The sequence below is a fragment of the Acyrthosiphon pisum genome, chromosome A2 (genome assembly GCF_005508785.2).
Source record: "Acyrthosiphon pisum isolate AL4f chromosome A2, pea_aphid_22Mar2018_4r6ur, whole genome shotgun sequence".
In the NCBI taxonomy this organism is placed as follows: Eukaryota; Metazoa; Arthropoda; class Insecta; order Hemiptera; family Aphididae; genus Acyrthosiphon; species Acyrthosiphon pisum.
The window spans coordinates 60,039,725-60,055,242 of record NC_042495.1 but is presented as its reverse complement, the minus strand read 5'-3'; the positions used below and the strand labels follow the sequence as shown (position 1 = coordinate 60,055,242).

Below are 15,518 nucleotides of genomic sequence, written 5' to 3'. Positions count from 1 at the left end.
TTGCTGGTTGTTTTTACACTAAAACATATAATATTTTGAATAATATTTCGGTTATAATATACCGATCCGAAGAGCTCAGTATCGTTTTTCGTATGAAACAATTTGTATGATTCAACATTGCGATTGCTTGCACTCGATGGTTTCGATATGCGCATTCGAAACCAGCAACTATTACCTATAGTCAATACTCAATACTGCAATAGAGCGAATCCCTCGGTTTTCTTAGTATTGTTATAATTTTATTTTCAACCTGTCAGAGATACCTTAAAAACTAATCAGTAAAATAATGCAACGAATAATATCTTAAAAGTGTATAGTTTTTTCGTGGGACTTGGTGGAAAGGTTATATAGGTATAACATGAACACGAAAATAAAAATTATTATTGCCAGCGCATATATAATATTATTATACACTAATTAATTAGTTGTGATCATATTATACAACAATTTAGTCTTCTAGTGTAGCAGAATCAGGTATGCCGTTTCTTGACAGCGGCTTGAGCTTTAGGGCTAGAACTTAAAGTTCGCTAGGCAGTGGTCCGTGCACGTGTCGAATGCTTCTCCGCATGATGTTTCAGACGTCGACAGAGGAGCAGAGGACTTAAAGTAATCCAATCCGTTGGTTATGCCGTTGGACACGAAGCAAACTAAAGCTAAGGATCCGCAACCACTGTAACATACGGCGGAAATGAAGACACTGGTTGGGGTGACGGGTGACATTATCAGCAGCACGACGAACATGGTCGGCAACACGTTTTTCCGCACCGACATTATATGATTCGTTATTAAAATTGGTAATATATTAACGTATAAACGGTTACACGAATATTATACCTAGTATAATATAATGATATTTTTGTATGCGATGAACGTTAATGCAGGATACTGTAGTGCGCCGTCGTATTGTTGTATATAAGCTGAAAATCAGATAAAAAAACAAAACTGCAATATTACCAAGAGTGTATATTATCAATATTATATTGTATTATAATTGGTACATTATTATACCTATACCTCCGTGCAGAGACTATTACTAACATTACAAATTAAAAATCGGGCAAGGAAAAGTATTTTGAACAACTCTGTGAAAAACATTGGAAAAAATTTCAATAATGTCGTCAGAATTGGAATATAAAAAAGGCCTGTTCTTTTATATAGGGGGTGTATCAAAAGTCGTCATCCGATTTCAAAAATGTATATTTATTTTAAAAATGAAGATATAAGGGTGAAATAAAATAAAATATATTCTTAAAATAGGTAAGTTTTATTAATCATTCAAGCGTTAATACATGGGTCACTAACTTGCGATTAACCGTTGCCGAACGATATCAGTTCGTAATGGGATGAATACTTTTGAAACGCTCTGTATATAATAATTATAGAAGAAGATACTATAAAATACCTCCCTATCTATAGTTTATAACTTAAAATGTTATAAAATGGTTTTGATTACACACAATCATTGTTATTTTAATTTGCTGGTTGACTTCATTGTCGAGATAAATAAAATTACTAGGTAGTTATTATTATAACGAACATAATGTCGATGATCGCGCGAGGGTCTTTAAACTATATTATTTTAATCAATATAATTGATTATAATGTAATATCAATTATTTATTATTTTGAAATTAATTGTTTTTTTATACCTCTATTATAATTTATAACTTTTATCAAGTTGTATAGCTTTTTTAGTTGTATAGCTACACAATAAAATATATTGTGTGTTACATTATATATGTGACGTAACTTTGTATACGTACTCACGATTGTGTATTCGTAAACTATTAACTGTATATAATATAATATCACTTATTAGTTATTAGTAATCATATTATGAATTATTTTAACGACATAACAACATATTATAATCACAGATATTGAAATATGGCGTATTATTCACATAAATCACAAAACAATTATTGCACGCATGAATAGTAATAATATGTGATCTACGAATAGTATTGTAATAATTTGTCTGGTACATGTTTTATACTTTAGGCTTTTAGCTGAATATCTCATTGGGTAATCCTGATAGAATATCTAGAGAGGCTGACATGTTATATTAGGTACCTATATAAAACTCAACCGTGGTCATTATATGTGGTCGTTCTCTCCACTCTCGAATAATGATGATATGCGCGAGATTATGATCAACGACAACTTACTGTAAATTGTGCAAAACCATTGAAACGTTTTTATTTTTATTAATAAAATTCCGATCTAATTAAATGTCTGCCTATGACATTACCACAGCTAATGACATAATCCAATATTGTTTTTATATACAACTACATAAAATACTCAACTAGAAACATATATGAGTGAAACGCAAGTTATAAATTATTATTAATTCTTACGTGTATTATTATAGTCTACTTTATAGTCAATATGTACAAAGGGATATTAAACTAAGCTGTTTTTGAACTTGGAACTTTATTTGATATAGCAATAAAATAAGTAAATAATATTGACCGTTCAATTATTTTTCAAATACACAAAACTAAATTTGAATTTTAGACAGTTAGGATTACCTATAAAACATTTTAGTTATTTTTTCACTTTTGATTTCATATCAAAACTAGTTTAAGTCTGTTTGGGAGTTAAGTATACAAAAGTGAATAATATGCATTTATATCTACATAATAATCCGTATCCTATTATTCTGCTCAATATCTTGTATATATGTGCCTATAAAATTATGCATAGTAATTGGTTTTTTTGTGATTGATAACTACTTGACTTCATGCAGTACCTACATTAATAATCGTACCACGTTCACCGTACCTATTATGACAACATTAATTCGGATGCTTTTATATATTTTTAAGACATTAAAATATATAATATATGAAGATCAGAAATTGTAAAAAATGGTGTACTTCATTCATGCTCAATATGTTATTAGTTATGGTGAGTATAGCAGTTAATTAAAATAATACTTAAGAAGCCTATGTTTTACCCAAAAAACAATTTATATCAGGAGTTTAAATTTCTTAATTTAAAATGTATTCGTTATTAAAATTTTATTTTACATTTTATGTTAAAAGTAGATGTTAAATTATTTATTTATCCGCTACATGAATATAATTCACAACATTTTAGTAATTTTAATATTTTAATAGTTTACAAACAAATCGGAAAAAATGAGTAAAATATATGTAGGTATTGATCTTTGTTGAAAATTACATATTCATTTAAAACAATTTAAAAATAGAAATATTTATTATATTATAGAAAAAGTTAAACATTGATAATATTTAGTGTAGGTATAGGTAGTGTAATTTAGAATGTATTAATGAATAATGTATATCACCTTATATCAATGTTTCACGTTTCAGAAAATGTTGTTAAAAATAATATAATGGGTACCATATATTATAACCTCTGTATTTGAGCTCACCTACTCCAAACTCAAGCTACACTAATTGATATGTCTATTTTGATATCAAGTATCTTATTATTTGTACATAACTTTACTGTGAAATATTATTTAATGAATAAATATATTACTATTATAATAATATGACATACTAAAATAAAATTTTAATGTATACCTATCTAATATAGCTAATATACATATACAGGCAATTTTTTGTGAGGGTGTAGGCGATTCACAGCCAAGTCTATAGCACTCATATATAGTTCTAAAATGTAGTATACCTACTCAGCCATACAGGCAATCCTTTTGCCCGAAAATGGCATATTAATGAAATTATTTTGAATTTTGAATTTTAAAAAGTGTCTCTCACAGGGATTTGTTGGCTCACGAAAAATTAAATTGCTTTCGGTTTTTCTATGATTACCAATGGTCACATAAAATAAAATCGTTGGGTGATCAAAAGTCTGAAACGAATGCTCCTTATGCAAATCCACAGTTTTTGACAGATTTTCACAAAATGTTCGTCAATATATTCAGCAAGATACGTAGTGACATGGCTAATAGGCTACTTTTTATTACCTACTTATTTGTTGCTTATTTAAACACATAAATGTTGAATATACTGGGCTCACGAAAAACTATCATTGGTATATTTGTGCATTGTTGCCATTGGTCAAAATAACCCAAACAACTGTGTTAAAAATCTCTGCAGTTTACATTTAACGGAGTTTAAGATAAGATAAATCCACGGACATTTCATTTGTCACGGGCAAGACCATAGCAGGATCAGCAAGTAAACTTAACATAAATACATTTAAACCTAAAAATTGTTTTACAAAGTAAGCATATGCTTCAAATAAACCAAGAAATAAGTGAAGAAAGCTATAATAATTTTTTAAAGAAAATCAAATCTATTACTCACTTATATATTTTGATGAAATCACTTTTGATTTTATCCAGAGGTCGGCAATGAATGATATTATTATATCGATTGAAATATTTTGAACTAAAATTTTACTGTAATGTTACGCTATTGCATATAATTATTATAATTATATGATAACATATAGTCTCTGATTTAGAAGAAGGGGATTAACACAATACATCGTATTTTATCTTAATATAATGTCCATTGTCCATGTATTAATTGCAAATAATTAATAAGTTATAATTAATAACTTATAACTTATAATCTATAACATCATTAAACACATTACTAATTATTAAAAAATTACCGTACATATATGAAATGTTCACTGAATGTTTATATTAGCATTTTTTTTATATATTATATCGAGTAATTTTCAAAATATTTTGACTCATGTTGAGCTATTCATAGACGTGACATTTTCGATTTTTATTAGTTTTTTTTTTTTTGAATAATGACTTTTAATGACTAGTGCAACTTTAGTGTGGTTAACGTACTGTACCTATAGTGTGCACAAGTACCTATGAATTTGAGTAATAGACGAAAACAAGTTGTCATTACAATAGTGGATTCGACTCATCTTCTCTGGGCAATATCTTTTTAGTCTTTGTATTAATTTTACTTTTGACTATTTACCCACTTAGGCCTATACTGCAGAGGGAAAAACATGTATCCAATAGTAATGTGATAGCCATGATTATAACATATAAACACTCTGAACTTCTTTACAGATTTTTAAAAGAAATCATTATTTATCAGTAGCTTATGATGTCTAGGGAGGCCATATCCACTATGCCCCCTCCCCTAAACGGCGCGCTCGTCTATGCACATAATACTGTACCTACCTAGTATATGAGGTAATATACAGTGAAACCTCGATAACTCGTCAACTCGAATCGGTTGAGGGCGAAAAAAAACTCGAGTTATAGAAAAAATTGTGTGTACTTATTGAAATGCAAAAGCGAAAATATTCCTTCGAGTTATCGAAAATTCGAATTATAGACGTTCGAGTTATCGAGGTTTCACTTTAATTATGTTGATAGATATGTACTTTTATATCATTGTAGTATTATGTACATTTGTAATTTATTTATTGTATTTATATTTTATAATAAATATTCATTATTGTATATATTTTTATTATTATTTTATTTTAGTTAAGTATGTAAGTAACTAAAGATGTACCAAATATAATAAATATATATATGTTGAAAATTTTAAATTGAAATGAAGAACAACTGTTATTTAACATAATAAATTGGTCTATCAACCCTGAAAATTACCGAGTGCAGCAATTAGTATGTAAAAAGGTAATTATTTTAAGTAAAATAAATTGATATCACATAATATTAATATATTCTTAAAAACGATTGAAACTAACACGATTACTTGATAATAACCATAATATTATGGTTATATATTATATGTATTCACTATTCTAACAACATTTATTCAACAAAGCGGCAAACTTTAGGCTCGTTGTACATTTTTATATTTCTACATGTAATATAATTATTTAGTAGTTACCTTAATTGAGGTATGAATATATTATATATTATTATATATATTCTTTTAAAAATACAATTATAATATTATAAATACAGGGTGTCCCGCGAGGATTCACCCATTAAGATATCTCCTGAGATAATACATTTATCATAAATCTGTTTTTTTTTATTAAACTCACAGGGACAAGGACTTAGTAAATTAAACTTTTTGGTAATAAAGTTAAAAAAATTTAATTTATAATTATTAAATTTTTGAAACAATTAAAGATAGCCATTTTATAGAGTTTTATTTTCTGAAAAATCTAGTTTATAGGTAAACAGCAAAAAACCAGTTTTTGTCCGGGCGGGAGTCCCCTTCCACGGCTAATGGGTATATCCTCCCGGGACACCCTATATATATATATATATATCATACTTAATATATGTATATTGTACAATGTACATACATATTAATATAATATATACATAATACAAAGGAGGTATAATATATTAAATACATTTTACAATTATTCAAATTGTTCACTATAATTAATAGTTGTCACCTAGATAAATATTTTTGATTGTGTGATATGATCAGTTCCAGTGTTTTTTTCGTGACATTTTGGGTGATCCGAGCTAACTTGAAACTACCTAGCTATTTGTAGATTCAAGTTGTAAGATATTTTTAAAAATTCAATAGGATGGCTGGGGGTTTTATACTACTAGGTGTTATGCATGACTACCATGTTATGTTTAATCTGTTTTCGTTTCGGAATCGAATATTGCTAGGTCTTGGGTAGGTATAAATATAATTAATTATTTAATAACCTAACCGAACCGAACCTGAACTTATTATTTGTAAATTATAAAAGAAAATATGAAAAATGGTTAGTCTGTTAATCCATGTATTTTATCCAGGTACAAAACTACCTATACAGTTAAGATGAAGTAAAATATTTTTTAATTTTTAACATTTAGTAGGTAGCTCCATTGGGAGCCCTCCTACATCGTGCCATTTTTCATGTTATGTAATCCTCTTCATCATTATTACTTGTTGTGCTTAATTGTATAGTTGTATATTTTCTTATTAAATAAAAAAAAAAAAATTTTTAACTGGCTTATTTATTTCAATTGTTCTCAACCATATTTAATTTCAATTGAAAGTCGTTTTCTTGTTAAATCGTATGTCAAAACAAAAGATTTAATATGTCATCCTCTTAATTTTGTCTTCTCCTTCATGCTGTTAATTTTCAATATTGATTTTGCTATGGATTTAATGCCTGTGAATATTTCTTTCCCTGTTGTCACAATCTTCTCAGCTGGCAATAGAAAACCGTACATTCCTTTGTCTGGAAGTTCTATCGTATAGCTGTATTTTATGCCAGCTTTCCCTTTGGCCCAGTCATCGGAACACCCTAGAACAAATAATGTACTTATACTTAGTTATTCAATATACATTTACCTACGAGTTATAAAATATAATATATATACGAGTAGGTAATACGACCGACTAATTGTTTGCCTACCTACTTATTCATTATTGCATCCCACATTCATTTTCACAATAATATTGCCATCATTGTTAGAGACATAGTGATTAAACATTAGAGGTTAGGCTATGTACTAGTGCAGTATCATATAATATTACATAGATATATATAATGTTTTAATGTTTTTTCTCTATGAGTATTAATTATCAGTTGATTATTTTCTTTTACTAATATGTACGTACATATTTTTCAGTATACAAAAATTTCAGTGTACAAAAGATTATAGATTAAACTCTCATATTTCTTTTAAGATGTAATTTCTTTATTCGAGGCCATAAACGCGACAATTGTATGAATGTTATTACCTCATCATAGGCGTAGAATGGTGAGGGCTAACTGAGCTATAGCCCCCCCCCCCCCAGAATTCTACTAAGACCCCCCAGAAATTCTTGTATAATATAGTATACTATAGTTTACTGTATTATACGTCCATATGTGGGAACTGAAAACATTTTCTATTATTTATTTTGATATCCGAAGAATATTTTATTTGATAAAGATCAACTTAAAGCTGAAATGCTAATTATGAAAAACTGTATTAATAAAGATGATTTTGACATAGATGCTATTGTATCAGAAATCAACAAAAAAATTTTTCCAAATTTATATAAGCTTTTAAAAGTAGCACTTACAATTCCAGTAAGTTCTGCTTCTTGTGAAAGATCATTTTCGGTAATGCGTCGAATAAAAACATGGCTACGAATTTCTATGTTCAACGATAGATTTTCAAATCTATTGTTACTTCATATTGAAAGAGACTTAGCTAATAATATTACATCAGAAGAGGTTCTTAATATATTTGTGCAAAAAAGCAGGCGTTTAAACCTTATAATATAGTAATATTAGTGATAATTTCCTATTTAAAATGTTTTTTTTTTAAATATTTAATTTGAATACATTAAAATAAATATTATTTATTTATATTTTACTTAATAATGTGCTTCTTTAGTCCTTTTTATATTTTGTTCCTTTATATTTTTCTATAGTTATATTTGTAGAATATAATTTGTTCTGTACCTGAATTATTATAGCCCTTATACAAAGTAATTCGCAAGCAGTTACGGCAGCGTCGTTAATACCACAAAAAAAAGGCTATAAACCCCCCAAAAAAATCATCACGCTACGCCTATGTACCTCATCTGCCCGAGTACCCAATGGTACTATTTTCAACTAATTGTAACCATTTATAAATAAAAAAGAATTTGTTATGAACCTCAAAATCGTTGTGTGAGACGCTCTTTAAAATACAAATTTAATAAAATTCTTTAGTAGTGAATCCTTACTTGATGGTGCGAAGGTATCGTGCAAATTTCATATTTCTAGCCACCATAGTTTAGACTCTACGTTAACCAGATAGGACACGTTAGATTATATTATATAAAGATTATGTACCTGATGTAGTGTAAAGCAGTGATGGAGTTGTACCGAGTTGATAATGCGAACCGTGTACTTTTTGAATTGCTTCAGTTGCTTGTCTTGCTAAGTACATCATGTCATCATAATCATCCGCAAGCTTTTTTGTGTGACTCCAAGGTACCAGCCACATTTGCGAGTAAGAATGCAGAGTTAAATATACCTGAAATCATTTATTATTAAGGAAAATTTGACTCGAATAGTGCTACAATTTCTCATATTATGTTTATAATTTTGTAAAAACTAAGTCAATTGGAAACTGAAAATGTCTGTGCACACTTCAAAACAAATCAAAATATTTTAAAAATATTGAAAATGTTATCGTGTATAGAAAATGCAAATATAAACAACCGGTGAAAATTTCATGCATATATGTAATTTGTCATTTGCTTTAGAGTTACACCAAAAACCAAAATAGATTTTATCGAAAACCGATTTTGCGTAAAAATTCCCATTTTTCCTTAATTTGTATGTTGTTTTTCCCGGCGCTTTGGAAAACTATTAGGAATTTTAAAATTTGACCTTCCCATCGAAAAAGATACTGAAGTTGAAAATCGAAGCATTATTTCGACTACTTGTCGTGAACAGATTAAAATAAAAATAACAAATAACAAATAAAAAAAAAAACCCCCATGATTGTAAAAATGTAAAATTAATACATTTATCGCTCCGCTCAGAATCTAAAAGCAAACTTGTGAAACATCTTACATCATATATTTTTATCAAAAATTACTTGTATTCTATCCCTGTGGTCTAATATAAAATCAGATACTGCTCTAGTTTCTGGTTCCGAAAATGCATGTGATCCAGCAAAAGTGTCAGAACACGGGTCTTGACTAGCGCCAACTCCAGCCCAGTGCCAATCCCAGTTTCTGTTTAAATCAACACCTTCACAACCATATGACACATCCCACAGAGTTCTAAAAAAAATGTACTTTTAATTTAGTGTTACAAAAATGTGAATTTATTATTATTTACCTTCCCGATTTTGTGGCTGCAGTCCTCCTAGATTTTCTCCATAGACGATCGACAGTATGGCTATACTCGTAACCATCTGCGTTTATCATTGGTAGAATATACCAATCAATCTCCGAAATCAATGTTCTGTAAGATTTATTTTCGACTAATTGCCTTAAAATGAATAATGCTACTGCTGGTGATATCCATTCCCTGGCATGAATTCCTATCATCGAAAAAATCAATGGACGTTGTATATAATCAAAGTATAAATTATCAAAAACGAAACTATAATAGCCAAAGTTATTGATTTTAATTTAATTTTAAAAATATACTACTATTAGTTACATTGTACATTATACACTAAATGTTAGTTTAATGAAAAATGAACTATGCGTTCAAATTTTGATTCAAAATATTTCATCCATTCATTCTTTAATTAAACGAACATATTTTGTTTAAATAATTTATTATTATATAGGTACGTCAAATCCTACTATTTAAATAGATTTTAATTTTTAATTGCTTCAAATTTTCTGTCTTAAGTCCTTTCTCTTTTCAGTCTTTTGTTTTGATTTTAAATCGTTTTTGAACTGAGAAATACGAATTATAAAAACGTTTATTTTAGTCGAATTTATTGTACACGGATATGTTATTAGTAAATCCAGCATATGAAAGCATACCTATCCGAAATAATCAGTCTTTTTAAAAATCGTTCAGTTACTTATATAACTTATGAAAATCAGAAACAATTCAAAACCAGTATCACGAGTGTATAATATTATGTAATTACAAAATTAAACGAAAGGAAAAGCTGTACAGTTGCATATCTTCGATATGTGATCAAACATGGCTTAGAACTAAAAAATAATATACAATATGTGCATAATATATTCTGTAATGCATTTTACCTGCATCAATCCAGATTGCAGGCTTGACAACGTTTTCCCTAGTTTGTCCACTAGATATTTTTACTACTTTTAGTGGTCGGCCTTCCACAGTTTTTCCGATAGGCAGCAATTCTACCAAATGAGGATAGTTCTCCGACAAATACATTAAGTAATCAAGAATATCTGAAAATTTTCAGAAATGTTCAAATATTCACCAATGTCATAATTAATATTAAAATAAATTATTATATTATTCAGTAGCTCTTTGATGTAAAATATGTTGAACTTTATTAATTATTGATAGTTACCAGTTTAGGAATAACTACCTACCTGCTTAAAAAAATTATTTTTTTGTGTAATATAAATATATAATCATCGAGCAAATAAATAAAAATTGTTAACTTAATCACGTTACTACCTTTAGAAAAAAAAATTATAAAATGGTAATATCTGTATTATTATTTATCATATTAACTTTAAAATTTAAATGAAGAAAAACACAATTTTTCTATATGTAGATTGTTCATTCTTAATTATTTCTATGTACTTAGATTTTAATTGTTTGATGTCTATTTTACCTTGATAACGATGATATCTAGTCCAAGTCATTACATGACCTTTTGTTGCTTTCAATTCTGATTTCTGATTAATAGACGGTGATTTAGGATTTTGTTTATGAATGCTTCTCTAATAATCACCAAACAATTTATTAAATCATGTCATTCGCTTTTTTAAATAAGTATATAAATTTGTAATTTGTAATTAAGTTGTATACATACTTCTAGATCGGAACTGAGCACAATGAAGTTGATTTCTCTTTGTGTTAAAAATCGTTTGACGTCTCTAGCTACACTAGGAGGTAATACGAGATCTGCTGTTTTATTCAACCGTATAGGCATCCAAACTTGCACTCCTGGTTCTTCGGACATTGCTTCTATATCAAGTACTTCGTCCTCGTCAGACGGTAACACTCTGATAATTTGAAATTTCTTGTACGATACTCGACTGGGTGTTTGTTTCTTGTTTGATACACCACCTATTATTTAACACTACTATTATTATTTAATTTAACAAGAGTTATATTTTGTGAATTCTTATGATTAAACAATAGTTCTAAAAGTTCACTCTCCGACCGTGCTAAATTCCCATGCTAAAAAACGTATTTTATAATACAATGAAATCAACTATAATTCCATGTAAAAATTAAAAAGAATTCGGCAACCTTTATATTATAGTACCAATGTTTTAAATATTGGCTAGTTTGAATCTAAATTATGCTCAAATGTTCATATTTTTTAATACTGGCTAGTATAAACTTACTTTGAAGATTGAATAAAACCATTGCCGTTGTAGAGTACCTAACTAGTAACTAGTATAGACTATTAATGAATAACTTAATATCAACAATGTACTATGTACCGGTATCTAACGGAAGGATGGACAGACACAACTGGGATATAAGGTGTTCTAAACATAATAATATGTCTTAGTGCATAAATGATACCGATGTAGATATTATAGGTACCTACCTACAGTGTAAGGACTTAAAACAAAAAACGTAGATTCCTGAAATTTTTTTTTGAAATTATATAAATATTTTGAAGATGGGCATACATTTTAATGTATATGGGAATCTATTTATTAGGTAACCACTAAAGTTCATATTTATCTACTAAACGAATTAATTTACACACCTAGCTACCTATAGGCTATAAGTATTAAAAATTGTGTCTTAGTCAATTTGTTCCAAGATTCTTGGATTTGTGAAATAATACCACCTAATTCAAAAGGTCACGAAAAGGGACGAAATATAAACGCCAAAATCACTTACTACCTTGATATTAACAATTTACGTTAACACTTATATTATTTAAAATTTAAATAGTTAGGTATTATGTTATGGCAATAGCACTTACCTACCTATTATTTTTTTAAGTGTACATTGTTTTATAAATAAAGACCGGATTTAATATGATATTATTATCTAAATTAACATTTTGATTTCCTGCCATATCCTCAGAGTAAGTTTTAATAGTTTTATATCTTTCATTTTTTTTTAAGGCATAATATTTAAATTTATCTTCAAAAATTTTCATTTTGGAGCTGGAATACGTTGGCCAATAAATATTATTATTATGATCGATATATTAATAATATCATGACAGTATATATCGTATGGCCGCCCTTATTTAATATTAGGAAAAACCATAATGTGAAACTTTACATCATAGTTATATTTTTATTGTAAAATTACCTAAGATAATATAATACATTTTATATTTTATCACGTGAAGTATAGAAATAATATGCATAATCGTTGAAAATTACAAAAAATCGCAATATAAAGTTAAATATGAATACTGTACCTAATTAGTCCAATTCGTATACATATTTGATCAGATTTGATTTATCTGATACAAATAAAAAGTTGCAATATCTATTAAATTCGATCTTTAGTTATAACTTACTAGCTGCCCGACCTTCCTCCGGAAGAAATTATTTTTTTATAACTTAATTTAAAAACATATGACTATTTTTTGGCTATACAAATAATATAATATAATTACATATTGTACCTAGTTATTGTTATTATTGGCGTAGTCAGGGTGGGGTTTAGGGTGTTTGACCCCCCCCCCAATTGACATTTTCCCACCTAATAAATATATTGTTTATAGGGTTTGAGACTGCTTGCAAGTTATAAATTTGTCTTATGAAATGGCGAAATTAAATACAAAGTTTGAATTTGGATATTTATGTACTTTTTAACTTAAATGTAGGTACATACAATTGTCGGGAAAAATTATATTTGGATAACATTGAAAAATATCTTAAAAAATATTATGTTTGGTTAGTTACAATAGGCGATAATTTTGAGATTTGGGGTGGCCGAAGCCTAATACTATACTATTATAAAATTGAATAAGCTTAAAAAAATTAAGTAAATGTTTTGGAGGGATGGAGTGTTGTTAAAGTTGTTGGTAGAGATTGGCTACAGTTGGCCCTATGTTCGCATATGTAAGAATTCAAAAGTCTCTTTGTGACAAAACTGTGTTTAAACCATAATTGACATTTAGATTGTAGATTGTATAAATGAATGAACATCAGTACGTGTTCGTTTATCACGGTGTTCGCATATCACGTTATTCTTATGATTTTTCAAAAATAATATAAAAATGTTGTTACATAGTACATATATTTAAGCATATTTTGAGAATTTTGACTGCATATTTCGATAGGTTTTAGTGCAACAAGTCAAGATCCGAACCCAAAATGTATTTATATACAAAACTGTAAAAACTTGGTTTTAAAATATACTTAAACCCCCCCCCCCCCCCCCCATTTCATAATCCTGGCTACGCCATTGATTGTTATTGCTAATTTCTGAAAATTATATATCCTACATTTTGAATTCAACCACTGGAGTGGTAAATTTTATTATTTTTATTATAGAATAAAGATAAGGTAGAAAAAAATTTAAAAATAAATTATTTGTTCAATGAATAATATATATTTCAAATGGAAAAATGCAAGTGCAAACAAATAAATAATTAATAATAATAATAATAATAATAACAATATCAACAAGCAAACAAACCGGTTTCCTTCATCTCCAAAATTAAGTTAGATTCTTATATACATAGACATAGATATAGATATAGATAAACATATTATCATCATTGCCTATTTGTACGTACCTATTAATAAAGTCGACTAAATTTTTGTTTTGAACAATCTTATTTGAATGATATAAATGATAACTTTGTGTTTATAAGAACATGTTACTATTTTTATTGCCTATAGTTTAAATCTATTGGTAGGTATCTTAACTCTTAATTTACCATTAAGCTATTGAAGACCATCAACAATATGCATATCAAATTAATGGGTCAGTAAAAATAATTTAGTATTGAGTTCAATTGTTATTCATAAAAAATAACAATCTAACGCTTAAACTTCGAAACCAATTTGAAGTGCTAATTTCTTAAAATTAAATAAATATAGAACTCATATTATATAATAATATTATAAGTAGGTATGCAATATAATATATTATTCTACTTTTATTTATTTATATTATAAAATATTCTGTAAGGTATAGGCACCATGCGAAAAGAATGAAGACCATCAAATATTCATAATACTTTTCATATTATCATTGTATTCGGTATTACTTATTACAATATAGTACATTTTATACAAACAATATCGATCCTATGACAGTCTCGGTTTATTATAAATTAAATTAAATAAACATTATTACAGGTACTTTGTTTAAATATTTTTAATTTGGCTTGTTTTATACATTTTTTATATGACAAGTGATTTTAGTAAAAACTCTTAGTAGATTTTTCTCATACTTTTTAGTACTAAAATTATTATTATTTTTCTTTTAGTATCCGAAAAAGACGTCAGTGGTGGCTAACTTAAAATATATATGAATTTAACTTTATCAAAATTACTTTTATACGTCTTTATAAATTAATTCATTATTATGTAGATCATAGATTATAGATATTCATATTTAATTTACGGTTTCATAGATTAACTAAAATATTAAATGTCATTCACTATCATTAGAAATCATTTAATAATAATAATAATAATAATAATAATAATCTATATATATAAAAAGCAGGTAAGCAGGAACCATTAAAATATTAAGAACCGGAACCGGAACCGAAACCTTTATTTTAATATAATAAAGTACCGGAACCGAACCGGAATTTTTAAATTAAAAAGGTACTTTAAGGTTCAAAAATAAAATAATTTTATTTATCATATTTAAAGGTATTACGGTTTTGTATATAACCTATGTATCTATGCTATATTATGAGTTTTCTAATATTTCTCATACCTCAATTAACCTAACCTAACCTCAATTATACTCATATTCTGGATGACTATTTGAAA

At 27.6% G+C, this 15,518-nt stretch overlaps 1 protein-coding gene and 1 long non-coding RNA gene across 2 annotated transcripts in view; both read right to left on the bottom strand.

Annotated features, from left to right (window-relative positions):
* Nucleotides 1–371: 371 nt before the first annotated feature.
* Nucleotides 372–4,438, bottom strand: LOC103310324. Its single transcript, XR_511046.3, has 2 exons — nucleotides 4,305–4,438; nucleotides 372–917 (listed from the first exon to the last, which is right to left on the bottom strand). It is a non-coding gene; the product is annotated as an uncharacterized LOC103310324 (long non-coding RNA).
* Nucleotides 4,439–6,343: 1,905 nt separating this feature from the next.
* LOC100164153 (carboxypeptidase B) overlaps nucleotides 6,344–15,518 on the bottom strand; it is a 13,758-nt gene continuing 4,583 nt past the window's right edge. Inside the window, exons 2-8 of the mRNA XM_001948984.5 lie at nucleotides 11,387–11,643; nucleotides 11,186–11,294; nucleotides 10,629–10,790; nucleotides 9,739–9,943; nucleotides 9,494–9,680; nucleotides 8,740–8,923; nucleotides 6,344–7,212 (exon numbers count right to left, since the gene is read on the bottom strand). Of these exons, the coding sequence (XP_001949019.4) occupies nucleotides 7,007–7,212; nucleotides 8,740–8,923; nucleotides 9,494–9,680; nucleotides 9,739–9,943; nucleotides 10,629–10,790; nucleotides 11,186–11,294; nucleotides 11,387–11,643 (1,310 nt within the window). The 3' untranslated portion in view covers nucleotides 6,344–7,006. The remainder of the gene's footprint in view (nucleotides 7,213–8,739; nucleotides 8,924–9,493; nucleotides 9,681–9,738; nucleotides 9,944–10,628; nucleotides 10,791–11,185; nucleotides 11,295–11,386; nucleotides 11,644–15,518) is intronic.